Below are 13338 nucleotides of genomic sequence, written 5' to 3' on the forward strand. Positions count from 1 at the left end.
TTTTCTCTGTAATGAGGTATATCTAGGGACCAGTAAATTAATACTTGTTTACTTATATCCTCCTGCTGTTTTGCTAAAATACATACAAAGTACTCCTCTCAAGATGCATTAAGTACATCAGCATGTTGTTTGTTTTATAACCTGGGAGAAAGCATAACAATATAGCTTCTCACCAGGGCGCACACAATCTACAAATTGAATAAAAGGAAGCAAACTGATTCTCAGAACACGGAGCTTGTGGGTAATCAGAATTGCAGATGCTTGAGTGAATGTTAAAACTCCTCACCATCAATCTGACCTTGTCCTGTCTTATTATTGGAGATACCTTCTCAGAGCTGGCCGTACTTTGGGGGAGAAACTTGAAAAAAATACTGAAAAATACATACTTGGGTGGACTAGAGCAATGTGTCATTTTTGTGTCAGTTTTAGCTAAGAAAACCAACACCAATCTTAAAGGCTAGTCATTTTATAAAAATGTGAATATATTTAAATTTCTAAATGTTACACAAAAGAGCAAAAAGGATTGAAGCATTTAATGTGATCTTCAGTTTCATTTCATAAAGAAAATGAACAAAACATGAATTCCCCTTCCCCAGAAGCCGGCTATGAGCACCATGTAACTCATACAGAGTATGGTACTAGCAATGATCTTGTTAAATCTCTAGCTGCTGCCCCTCACACCTCCTGCATTTTAGTGGTGGGATTAAACAGGTCTCATGCTAGGGAGACCAACAAGAAATTCTCCCAAGTGGTACGAAACCGTAATGATGAATTATTAGAGACTGAAGCAAGGTCACTGCGATGAAAGAAGTTTGGATTCAACTCCCTGTTCTGGCTGAAGTGAAGGCCGGAGGAAGAAGCCAATTTGTTCCTAGTTCATCTGAATAAATGGTCTTCCCACACACTTCTGTTCAAGACAAGGCAAGGAAAATCACTGCAGCCTAATTTTGCTTCCTGTTTCTTTCCCCACTGAATCCACAGATGTGGCATCAAAAAAAGGATTGTACCTGAGCGAGATGCTGCTGTTGCTTAGCGTCGACAAAGTTCAGGAGAAACCCCAACTCCCTTTCGTCTTTCTTAGCAAGGATGCTGAATGAGTGAGCTGCCACTGGCACATTCCTTTTCTTCAGCTGCAGCACAGCTAGTCTTGCACTAGCAAAGTCATCAGCAAGAGAATGGCCAAATACTTCCTGAAGGTGATGAAGGGCCTCTTCGTACCTTCCTGTTGGTTAACACGAGTACAAGCTATATAACCCATTCCATGTGGAGAAAGAGCCATCACGAAAACTTACTAAAGCAGGATTTAGGTAGCCTGTCCACAGTCCACATCTAAGGGTATTAATTACTTCATACCCTTTCCCAAAATATTTGCAAGCTTCTCTTGAAAAGTACTATATATCAATATGCTTGCCATTTAACATTCACTTTCATTTACTGCTCATTCACTTAGTCTGATCAGCTATGTAAAAAATGGGAACTTACCATTTACAATTAAAACATCTGTGTAGAAGATGTGACTTTGTGCATCCTTGCAAATTTTAATTAGTGCTTTTGCAATCATGAGAAGATCCCTGAGGGCTTCTTCCTTTGAAAGATCTTTAGGAACAACAAGCTCAGTTAATGCAGTCCTGCCATACTGAAGAAGCCACTGAGTGATCAACCCTTGGGCTTCACGCTTCAAAGACAGGATTGCTGGGATCACTACTCCTGCCTCCACCTTCAGCGCTGAGATCAAATCTTGCACTGCCTCCTATGCAAAAACAAGACCAAAAAATTAAACGGTAGCAATAACTATGTATGAATAATTTGTTCTTTCAGGTGCTTTCAGTTGTCTGCTGTCCCACAGGTCAGCTCCACACCTTTGGAAGCTCTTTGCTCTTCCCTGTCCTTGTGCTGCATCTTTTCCATTTGCAAAGCTGATATAAGAGTATGACTATTTGCAAATTGTTTTGAAGTCCTCAGATTATCATTGAAAAAAAATTCTTAAAGCGGCAAGAAAGAGATGCTGTGAATGATTCAGTGCAAGCAGGATTTGGCTCAGCCAGAATAAACCAGCACAAATCCACACACACAATTGGAGATGCACCATTTCACATTCACTGTAGGACTGGGGTGATACACAGGTAAAGTGTAAGGCTATTGACCATCTTAGAAGCAGATAAACCATGCAAACACCTGACATGATTTCCAGGCAATGATATACTGCAATCTCCAAAGTTCACTGTCACACTAATTGCACACGTGAGCTTTTCACAGATGGAGAGGGACTCGCTAAACCTTGAAACTATTCTTTGGTTTTCCTTTTGTTGATGGTATATTTCATCTGACACAACATCATGTCATGAAAATGTGAGATCAAATACAGGGGAGAGGACGCAGCTTTGCAAATCAATGCATGGTAGTGACAGCGAATAAGATTTAGTCTTCCTCTCTCTAGACTTGGGGAAAACAAATCAGTAACATCAAGTGGACTACTTGTACACCCAGCCAAACAAGAGCCTTCACTGACCAAATTCTGTGAGAAACTCTCTTGATTTCAGTGAGTCTGAAATCAAGGGACCTCTGATCTCCAGAGATCCCTTCCTACCCTGACCATTCTGTGATTCTGTGAGTCCATGACAAAGCCAATGGGACTGTACAATAATATTGCTTCATACTGTCAGAAAAATCACCATCAAATCAATATAGTGACAATACCTTTTGCTGCTTCAGAGCAAGGTAAATGAATCCTCGTCCACTCAGAGCTTGCACGTTCCTAGGGTCCTCCTTTAGGATGGCATTAAAATCAAAAATAGCAGTTTTCTTCTGACCAAGGCGCCCATAACATTGAGCCCTAGTGAGAAGGCAATCTTCAGCATAACCACCTGGAGGAGAGAAATGCAGCCATGCTTACTTGAGAGGTCTCAACTCTACTGCTCTAAAACAGGGTGCTCTAAACCCCAGTGTGCACAGACCACTAAGCCCCAGCAAAGGGCTTCAAAGCGGCTAAATGAAAATGATGCAGTAGACCTACATGTTGTGTTATGGTGACTACAGGAATGAAAAGTAAGCACCACTTTATTCAGAGCTGTGGCAAGGGTGGAATAAGAGGGATGTGCTGGATGGAGGCAAACGTGCTATGGTAAGGAACTGCAATCCACAGATGTGACCAGAAGAAGAAAAAGGAGGGTGCTGGAGAGGATATCCATATGAAGCTATAGAAAAATTCCACTTTGCCTGAGGAGGCCTGATGAAGTACAACGACAGTACTGAAGTGGTAGTTTCCTTTATTTTTGTTGCCAGTGGAATTCCTGTTGCATACTATCAACTCTGAGTTGAAAGGAAAAAAAAAAAAAAGAATACGCCAGGTTGGTTTCCAAAACACAGTACTGAATCAGTTAAGTGTTCTGCTGAGGCCAGCAGAACTCTGTCAAAGAATTATTTTTCACGGGTAAAGTCCTGAAAGCGTTTTCTGGTGTGTATTACAAAGACAAGGCTACTCTGATGTTCTATGTCTTGAGGTGTACATGTCAATGTCATTCTGCAGGGAAATGGTGAGTTGTGGTTAAGCGTTGCTGCTCAGGACTGGAGTGAGAGTTCAGCTTTGTTTCAAAATTTCTATCTAATCTCAGAAAAAGCACTCAATTTCTTTGTATGTCATCATCTAACTTGGAAAACATATCTTTCATGGCTGGTTGGGATAATTTCAATATGTTTGGCAGAAGCCACAGAAACATTAATGGGACATAGAGACAAAGCAGCTTGGGTGTTATGCTAGCTTAACGCCAACGTCAGCCTAAAAGCTTCCCCACGCAGCCAGCAGGCCCACGCACCGGCGTGAACCTGAACCTGGTCTTTCTTTCTGTGACATAAAGCTAGCCACGTTTCTCACTTATGGGTGGCTGACAGCAGAAACTAGTGTATCTTCATACTTGCTCTAAAGGCCACCAAGGAACAGGCAAGCCTGAACCAATAAAAACGTCTGGGCTCTGCAGTATGTGCAAAAAACCCTTTCAGGGCATGTATTTTGCTACTAAGATGAACATTTCAAAATAGAAAGATTCTGCATGTTATAAAAGAAGAACCAGTTCTGGAAATAGCTAAGAAGATGTATATATATTGATATTTACAGAGAAAAAAAATAATTCTAACAGTGATTTACAGAAAGAAAGGGAACTTTGCTGAGAGTAGTTGTATGGCTACAATTTGATTTATAACTGTAACTGTCCTACTGTGACTCAACTCTAACTTTCCAGACAGGAACAGGAACCACACTGTGCCAGCCACACCAAAAACACAGGCCCCACTTCAAAGAGTCTTCAGTCTAGTTAAACATGCCAAAAGAACACTGTAATAAAACCCTGAATGGTTGGAAAAGGTAACAGAATGAAAAACATAAAATCACATTGCTCAACTAGCTCAAAAGCTTTCTGGTTTCTAATAAAAACACATATCCATGTCAATCAACACCATCTCTCTTCAAATATCCATGACTGCTTTTCTGATTGCTTCAAGGTCTCAGCAAGAGAAGGTCTCCACAGGAACAGCCAAAGGAACCAAAAGGAGTGGCCTGCAATTATTAAGCACTCAACCTTCCCACACAGGCCATTTTTTTTTCTACCTTCTCTGGGATACCTAGATCCAGCCAGCTGACAGGATAGAGAAATTCCGTGTTTGCCAGTTGTCATGAAGTTACTGCTACCAATTTTTGAGGAGTTCTGGAAAGCTTTACCCTTTGTTATTCTGCCCTAAGGTTTTCCATGCATTTTCACAGGGACCTCTAAAAGACAGCATTGTGGTGCTGCTCTGGAAAGCAGCAAAAGGAAGATGAGGCTATTGTAACAGGGAATGTCTTCATATCTCCATATCTATCCCTCCGCCACACCTTTCTCCACAGACATCATTAATGTGCAACGAATGGAAGCAATCTACCAATGTCATGACCATCGTCTCAGGATCGGAGCTGGATTAGGATCCAAATCATTAGAAAGAATCCTTGGAGATTTTAGTACGATGGAATAGGAGCAGCACAAATGAGAGAAGAAAGCTTTAAAAGGAAGATATGTGAGGATGGAAGCACAAGGCCATTTGGCTGTTTTAAGACAGTGGAGTCAGAAGGTACACATTGTTTTGGATAAAACAGTAATCCAGACAGGACTGACTAATTTACTGCCACACATAATATGCACTAAGATTTGTGATACTAAAATTCTTTTTTCTCTGCTTTCAAATAAGTGCTGCCCAAATAAACACATACAGTTGACAATGAAAATCATGGTCCATTCACTTACTGGTTGCAGAGCATATATCTTTCTGCTCCTTCCTTTCAAGGCAATTTCAATAAGGATCTTAATTTGCCCAGCATTGCAACCAATAACTGTGGATGATAAATCATCAGTGCCACTGTAAATATTTTTTCACAGGGAGGTCAGCAAATGCAGCATCTTGCAGCTGCCTGCAAAGGTGAGCCAGCAGACAGGTTTCTAGCAATTCTTTTAACAATTATGAGGATTTTTCTCCCTCCTGATGTGCTCCAAAACTTCCGTAACAAAGGTTATTATCGCTCTGGAGCTCTGTCAATTGGATCCCATAAAGACAATATCTATTTCTTAACAAGCATCTGTTCTAGCAGGTGGGGAGTTGATAAGCTGGAATGCAAGGGCTGTGAAATGGAACCATCTCAAAGCAATTAACGGGGTTTTTTCCATTTTCATAAACCAGTCAGTCTTCTTCTCAATACCGCTGTCCTAACATTTGCTCAGTGTGAAAGCGAGATTTCCACACAAATGTGGTTTTACTTGGCACATGCTAGAAGCATCATCTCTCTCCTTAGGGAAAGCTAGGATAGGGATGCCTGTAAGCAGGTGCATTCACTCTTTTGCACTGGAACGATGCATTCATTGGTGTGTTGGAACAAGAAGGCAGGTTGTTTGCTGCAATGACTGCATTTACAGCGTGTTCATTCTGATGAAACAGGAGGTACCAAATAAATTTCATTGGTAGGAAGGTTTTCAGGGTACTAATTGATGTAACAAACTAAGGCTGAAACAGAGGAGCCTTCTACTTCTACACTGCTTGTCTAAAATGGGCTGAAGGTGCCTCTGTTTCAGTAGCTTTTCCAAATTACTTGCCAGCTAGCATCTCCTCTAAAAGTTACACAAAATAAATAGGATGAAGGCTTCTTCTTCTGAAAGGGGGATTTCCTTCATCTAGATGATTTTGCGAAGTGTCCCTTCATTCACATTCTTTCAAGGACTAACTGCTCACAGGGACCAAATTGCCCTCTCATTTATCACAAGTTTGGCTTTGATCTCTTTAAAAAGCAATTATATTGTATTTTCAAAGAAGCTCTCATCTCTTTCTAGATCGAGTTTAATTCTCTGGGAAAACATTTCCAAAAATATAGTCATCCAACCTAGCAGCTGGATAACAGGATCAAGAAGCCCTGACTTCTCTTGACATTACCAGGCTTCTGGCTTACCTCAGTCACCTGTGTGCAGAGTTACATATTGCAAAGTCAAGTTTTATAGAAAGAAAAGTAAGTCTGTAGGATAACCTTGAGACTTTTCCCTGTACTTTGAGCCTGTACCTGTTGCTGTGATAAAACAGCCCCCCCTGCATTAAGTACAGAAGAACCCTGCTGCCATTCTGCTTTTCCTTTACCAGTGGAAGAACAGCATTGCACTGCTTATCCTAAAAGGGTCTTTTTTTAAACCAGAGTAAAGAAGGAAAGCGTGGCACATAAGAAGGAAAATAATCTAATGGTTCTGAGAAGATAGTACTGCTAACGTTAAAACATGTCATTTGTTCAACAGCACAGCTGTTCTTGTGAGAAAATCTGTGACTATATGTATGAAAAAAATTATGGTTACAGATCAGTTTGTCCAGACCAATTACTCAGAAGCAATCTACAGCAATCGAACAGTAATTGCAGTCTGATGTTTGGTAGCAGGTCTACCATAACACAAGACTGTGAAGTGCAAAGAAGACATACATTGTGTTTCCTGTACACTCTACACATTACATTTCTGGAGCAGGAAAAACAGGGAAATGTTTAGATCGGAAATTTCAGACCACCAGCTGGAAATAGATGGATTCAGGATGTTAAAGATCTTTTCCAAGTTACGAAGGAATTGTGGGTTCTCTGTGTTGATATGACACAGTAAGGGTGGTTTATGCCCAAACTTAACTTTTAGCATGTGAACAATGCAATTTAAAATAATCCTCAGCTGTGCTCCAGGAGGATTTCATGTGCTAAACAACAGAACAAAATCACACGCTGGGTCTTCTGGACTGGTGAAGAAAAGTTCCCTGTAGAACTGAACCAAACCCTTGCAATCCACTTCAAGGAGCTCACAAGCTACTTACAGGACAGTAAAAACTGCAGTCACAGTTTAATTGCACTTTTTCATGGCCCAGATGAATTGTTACTTTAAACAAAGTTTACCCCGCTCTTCACCTGCTTCTGTAAGTCTACTGTTTCAGTCTTCTCATTGGGGAAATGACAGATGAGAATGGGTTGGACATGCTTGCCTACCCACTGATCTGATTTCCCATAGAAGTAAATCAACTATCAGTATCTTGGTAATCCTACCTGAAGCAATGATGGCAAACGAAAGGTAGGCAATGGCCTCTTTAATGTCAGCCTCCTCCTGTTTGTCCTTCAAGATGGTCAGCGCTCTGAAATGGCAGTGAATTTGCATCAACTTCCTGTCTTCATCTCTGAAGATGTCCATGATTGGCAGGAGGCAGGAGGTATCTCCAATTCTGATCACTTTCTTTAGCAGCTTCACAATGTGAGACAAAAAGGCAGAAGAGAAAGATTGGCATGAAAAGATAAATAAAGTCATGCTAAAGCTGGAAATATTACAGTCTGGTGAGACAAGTATGCTCTTACCCAGTGCTTCCCCATGGTTCGCTGGGGCTTCATCCAATCACGGTCCAGCCAAGGACCGTGAATCTCTTTTACTTAACTCTTCAGCTGACCCTAATGTAAATGCATGTTGGAGAAAACATCACTTATCTTTTCTCACCACCACTGCAGCTGTGGAAATCATTCTGGGGAAATATATAATGCTGCTTTGCTTACTTTGGGCAGCATCCGTTCCAGACTGGCAGTTAATTTTTTATAAATAAAGCTGAACCACAGGATGATTGTCCCAAAGAGAGAACGTTTCTGTGGAACAGGATTCCAGTCACCCCTTTTAACTGTAAAATTGAAACCAGTGAATTAATGGCAAATCAGTGAAGTGCTGTGCCTTTCTTTTAGTATTGCTACTGGGAATCTGGGAAAAGCGTGGATTCAAATCCACAAACTACTGTCCTGGAAAAGAATCTTGCCTGACATATGGTACCTTTGCCTCCATTCACTAGAGTGAAAATCACCAAGCACTTTTTTACTACATTTCCTAAAAAAAAAAAAAAGAATCAAAAGGTGTTTCCTCCAGTAAAACAAATGTGCTTAGCAGGTACTCAACATTCAAAGCTGAGCCAGAGAAGCCAGGATGAGAACAAAGTTATCTTGATGCACCACACACATCTATTGAACTTACTACTTTCTACATTTTTATTATAGATACAAGTGTCTGGGTGCTGACAGGCAGGTGGGACAAAACCATTTTGAAATTTTTGGTGACACATGTGTTCCATCTAGAACTTGTAGTGGAAGCTTCAGATAGCAATCCAACTTTCAAGGGCAACGTATGAACTCTAATAAAGTCATGTCATTCATTAATAGCCTTCCCAAAGGCAGCAAATTATAAAAACAATTTATTTTTCATAGGGAGTATGTGGTGACAATAAAACCTTTCTCTTTATAGCTAGTTGAATTTATATGGGATTTTAAAAAATGCAATAGTTCCCTCTGATGGCAGAACCTGGTAATTCAGCTTTGCAATCCTCAGTAGGAGAATCAACATGTTGGAATCTCTTTCACGGTTTCAAGCACAAGTCATTAGCCACTGAAGAAATAAAACTGCAGACTGATATTTAAGCTTCTGGTTTTGTTTCTCCACCACTCCCCTCCCCCCCCGCCCCAATGCTTCATTAAGATAATCAGTTAGCTAGTAGTTCTGCCGTCTTTTCTCTAGGGGAAAATTACCAATCCCATCAATATTGTCACCAGGGGCAGGATGCTCAGTCATGCTCTGCCTAGTTAAAAGTCTGATGAAAAGTGCCATTAAATAGCATGTGATGAATGGGCTGTATTAGGCTGGGAGTCCTCGTGTGGCCTGTGCTGCAGACAGAAAGTCCTACTTATGAGGCCTGTATTAACCAGTTTACCACCATTCCTGAGAAATACCTTGAAACACAAGTTGGGGTAGGTGCAGTCCCACTGGAAAACCCATCACAGGTTGTGTGATGGGGTGGGTTCCAACTTTGTGGAATGTGATGAAGGTGGCCTCACAGTGCAGCTTGTACCCAGAGCCTTACAGTTGTCATGTAACACTGAGGAGCAGGATCAAGCAGAGCACTGTGCTGGGAAACTGAAAGCCCTTGGAACACGCTTTGGCAAGTCTACGTCTCCAAAGTGATCTCTCTTAAGTTCTACCATGCACCCTCTGTATCAGCCAGAAGGGCTGTTGACCCTCTTCACCGTTCCATCACTGATTGCTCTCTCATTCTCTTTGCTAGCCTGGTGCTCCTTACCTGGTTGCCATCATACATGAAACCTTTCTTCAGTTGCAGAAGTGCAAGTCTAGCCAGGATGGGAGACCTTTGTGGATTTCTGGAGAGTGCTAGTAAGAGGAGCTTGTGAGCTTCTTCTATGCAGCCCATCTGGTACAGGGCATCAGCACAAAGGATACGTGATGCTTCATCAGAAGTGTCCAGCTCCACCAAGAGAGAAGCCAGCTGGTAAACCCCAGGGGCATCTCTGGAGGGAAGAAAAGAAAGAACAAGGGGAAGACCACCTCCAAGGAAAAAATGCTAGAGTAACAGAGCCTCTTTGTCTCACCTGGAAGCTAAGCAGCAGGTTATCTATCAGTCCAGTATCAAAATGGATGATACGTTTTACCATATCCAGCACCATAGATATCTCTGCCACTTAATTTTATAATCATAAACCCTCTTTATAAAAACATGTTCTTAAGCAGTTGTGGCTCTAAAGAAAGGTTAACAAATCATGATTCATATCTGTGGTTGCAGCCGATACCGCAACAGGAAAAGGAAAAAGTAACAGTGGTAGTGGGAAAAAAGAAAAAAGATTGCCATTTCTAATGAAGAACTGTGTGTTAAAATTTGCATGCACTCGGAAGAACTGTGTTAATAGGTAGCTTCTTGTTCCAGAAGCAGTGACCTGTGTCTTGTGTTTGTGCCCTGATCTGCCAGTGCAACATTGAATGAGGCTGCACATTTTTCTGTCTTTCAGTTACACCACTGGAGCGCAGGCCCCAAGTACTGGGTGTGAAGTATGCATCATGCAGCTGAAGAAAAAGGCCATAATAATACTAAAATTAAGAGACTAAATAAATGTGGGTATCAGTTGTAACGAGCAGCCGCCTGAGATGAACTCTGACATGCTATTTCCCACTCCAGATTTTCAAGTTTTCCCTTGAAATATTAGTATTTCACATGTGAAATATTAGTATTTCACATGAAGAAAAACTGAGAACGTAACATAAAAAAATCAGTTTTGGAGAAAATGGAAGACTTTTCCTGGGGTGGTATCAGACAAAACTTTGAAAATTAAACGCTGAAACTTTTACATTTAAATAGTAGCTTGTTTTGTGTTGGAAGACATAAAATACTAATAAAGATAATACTTTGATGAGCAATCTCTGTCATATTCCCACTAGCATTTTGCTCACTCCTAGCTTAGGCCAATTGGTGTATTGTAGATGAACTTCCATAGAAAGATTGAGCTGATTTGGCTATGTGGATCCTATCATATTCTGACATACCAGCAAAACAATATTTTGCTGGAATAGCCACACCTATGCAGTTTTATTTCAACCTGTTATCTTTATTAGGAACATTAAACAGGTCTATATCCTTTTCTCAGTTATCTGAAGCAAGCACCCTCTCTACTACTCAAGCTGCTCTCTTTCTATTAGGAATCTGCACAGCCCTGTTTCTTTTTCTGCACACAGGCTGAACTGCCTCCTAGGTACCTTTTCTTTTGGAGCATCTTCTGTCCTTCTTCTTGGAGAACCTTTAGCAGCAGTCCTCTTTGGTTCCAGGGCACATAGGACTTGATTGTGAAGATGGTTTCTTCCAGCTTTAGCTGGCAAGCTGTGATATAATCCAAGGCTGTCAAGTAATGGCTGCCACCAGAAATCCGGATAAGTCCACGTCCACATAAGGCTTTAATACAGCTGTTAGGATGTGGGGAATCATGCTCAATGACCTTTTGAAAGTCTTGTAGGGCTTGCTGATGGTCATGAGCATGGAGGGAGCAGAATCCTCGCAATGCTAAGAGAGTATTGTAGTAAGTTTTCTGCTCTGCTGTCAAGAGGTGGTCACAGATATCCAGTGCAGTTCTGATGTGTCCAAGCAGGAGATGGCAGTCTGCTAGCCGAACACTGAGCTCACGTTTGCACCCTGGGGAGATGTGAAGGAGGAACTGGACTGTCTGGATGACAGAAGGGAGCAGTTCAGTACCATGATTGCCTCTGAGTTCAGTCCGAGTACGCACAGCCTCCCTGTATGCTGCAAACTTCATCTCCAGGACAGTTCTAGCCTGTTCTTCTATCCTCTCAGTGTCGTGTGCTGAGAAAAGCTCTTCAAAGTGTCTCATTGCCTGGGCAGGGGTGGCTGCAAAGGCTTCTGCTAAATCCTGTATCATTTCCTGCATCCGTCCACCCAAGAAGAAATACGCAGCAGCCCGTTCCAAGAGCAGACCCAAAGCTGTCTCATCTCTGCAATTATTATCAGCTGACAAGCCCTTAAGGACCTTGCTACAAACGGCCACACACTCCTCAAATTTGCTTTTTTTAAAGAGGTAAGCTGCCTGCACCTTGCAAGTGCAGATGTCATCTGGTGCCACTGCAGACAGGAACTCATAGCAGTTGCCCAGCCACTGGTCCAAGGAACTGCCGTCTGGGCTTTCTTTCTGATATGTTGAGAGATAATTAGAGAACGCCTGGATGACCTGTGGCAGGTGTTCCCTTTGCCTAGTACACACATAGGCCACTGCCTCAGCCCGATCCATCACAAAAGCTTGGATATAGTCCACAACTCCCTTCCTAACTTGTGTCCCTGACAGCACCCATGCCAACGCCCTCAGCAGCAGCAGTTCCACTGAATACTTTGGGTTAGCCTTGAGCAGGGTATTGCATTTACTCACCACCTCCTCTGAGCATCCTCGCCTCAGCAGGGTCTCCAGTTTATATACCGAGGATACCACATTGTTGGGACTTAGGGTGGAGAGAAAGATGGCAGCTATTCCCACACTGAGGGAGACAACAGCCAAGTTCTTGCTCTGGATCTTGGGAATCTGACTCTTGCCTTTGCACCACATCTCCAGGGTGGCTATCACTTTCTCCCTGAGCCCTTTGTCAAAGCAGTTCACTTTCTGTACCGCTGTGGGGGCACTGCAGCTGAAGGCAGCCGTGTAGAAAGCAGTGGCTACTGGCAGCTCCTGCTTGGCGAGATGGTGGTCCCCTTCTTTGCAGAGCAGTGCAGCAAGCTCCTGAGGTGACATTTTCTTCACTTGTGTCTTCACCAAGCAGCATCACACATGTAATGTGGTTTGTGCCTGTAAAACAGAAAATCAGCAACGTGAGGGGCAGTGGAGCACAGGTTGGTGTTGTTTTTTTTTTGCTTGGGGGGCAGCTTTCCAATTGACAGCCACAAGCAAGCCTAGGTCCTGTGAAAAGCCAGCATTTTGTCACTGACAGGCTTACTGGGGAGCAAAGCCACGAGAAGAAACACCACAGAGGTTCTTAGTCCACAGCCACATGACACTGGTCAGAAAGCAGCCGCACAACCTCATCAGTGTTCCCGGCCCCACTGACTGCCCAGGACGTGGGGCTGGAGGGCCTGACAGGCTTTATCCCCCCTGGCTGAGATGTCACTTTGATAAATTTTTAATCATCAGATGGTACGTCAGTGCTGGTGGTGGACAAGGAGACAGAACGGCACCTTGATACTTTGCCCACCATTTGCCTTTCCTCCTTCGCCTTGGAGAGGAAGGAAAGGGACAAGAAAACGTGCACCTTCTCCCCGTTTCCACTTCAGGAGTCAACAGGAAAGATGGGGTTTAGTGCCAGGACCCCAGCTCCAGAGCCCGTCCCTCGTCCCCACACACCTGGGGCCTATCCCTCCCGGGTGCGAGGCCCTCAGCGGCGCTGGAGATGGCGGGCGGGGCGCGGCTGCGCGGCGGAGAGCACAAATACCTGAGAGCGGAGCCTCGACGGG

General features: G+C 42.8%; 1 protein-coding gene across 1 annotated transcript in view; it reads right to left on the reverse strand.

Annotated features, from left to right (window-relative positions):
- Window positions 1-13338, reverse strand: part of TTC34 (tetratricopeptide repeat domain 34) — a 17626-nt gene that overhangs the window by 4014 nt on the left and 274 nt on the right. Inside the window, 6 exon segments of the mRNA XM_009889679.1 lie at window positions 1008-1218; window positions 1479-1750; window positions 2698-2864; window positions 7574-7766; window positions 9628-9851; window positions 11017-12637. Coding sequence (XP_009887981.1) covers window positions 1008-1218; window positions 1479-1750; window positions 2698-2864; window positions 7574-7766; window positions 9628-9851; window positions 11017-12637 — 2688 coding nt within the window.

Source organism: Charadrius vociferus, unplaced genomic scaffold, assembly GCF_000708025.1.
Source record: "Charadrius vociferus isolate BGI_N301 unplaced genomic scaffold, ASM70802v2 scaffold477, whole genome shotgun sequence".
In the NCBI taxonomy this organism is placed as follows: domain Eukaryota; kingdom Metazoa; phylum Chordata; class Aves; order Charadriiformes; family Charadriidae; genus Charadrius; species Charadrius vociferus.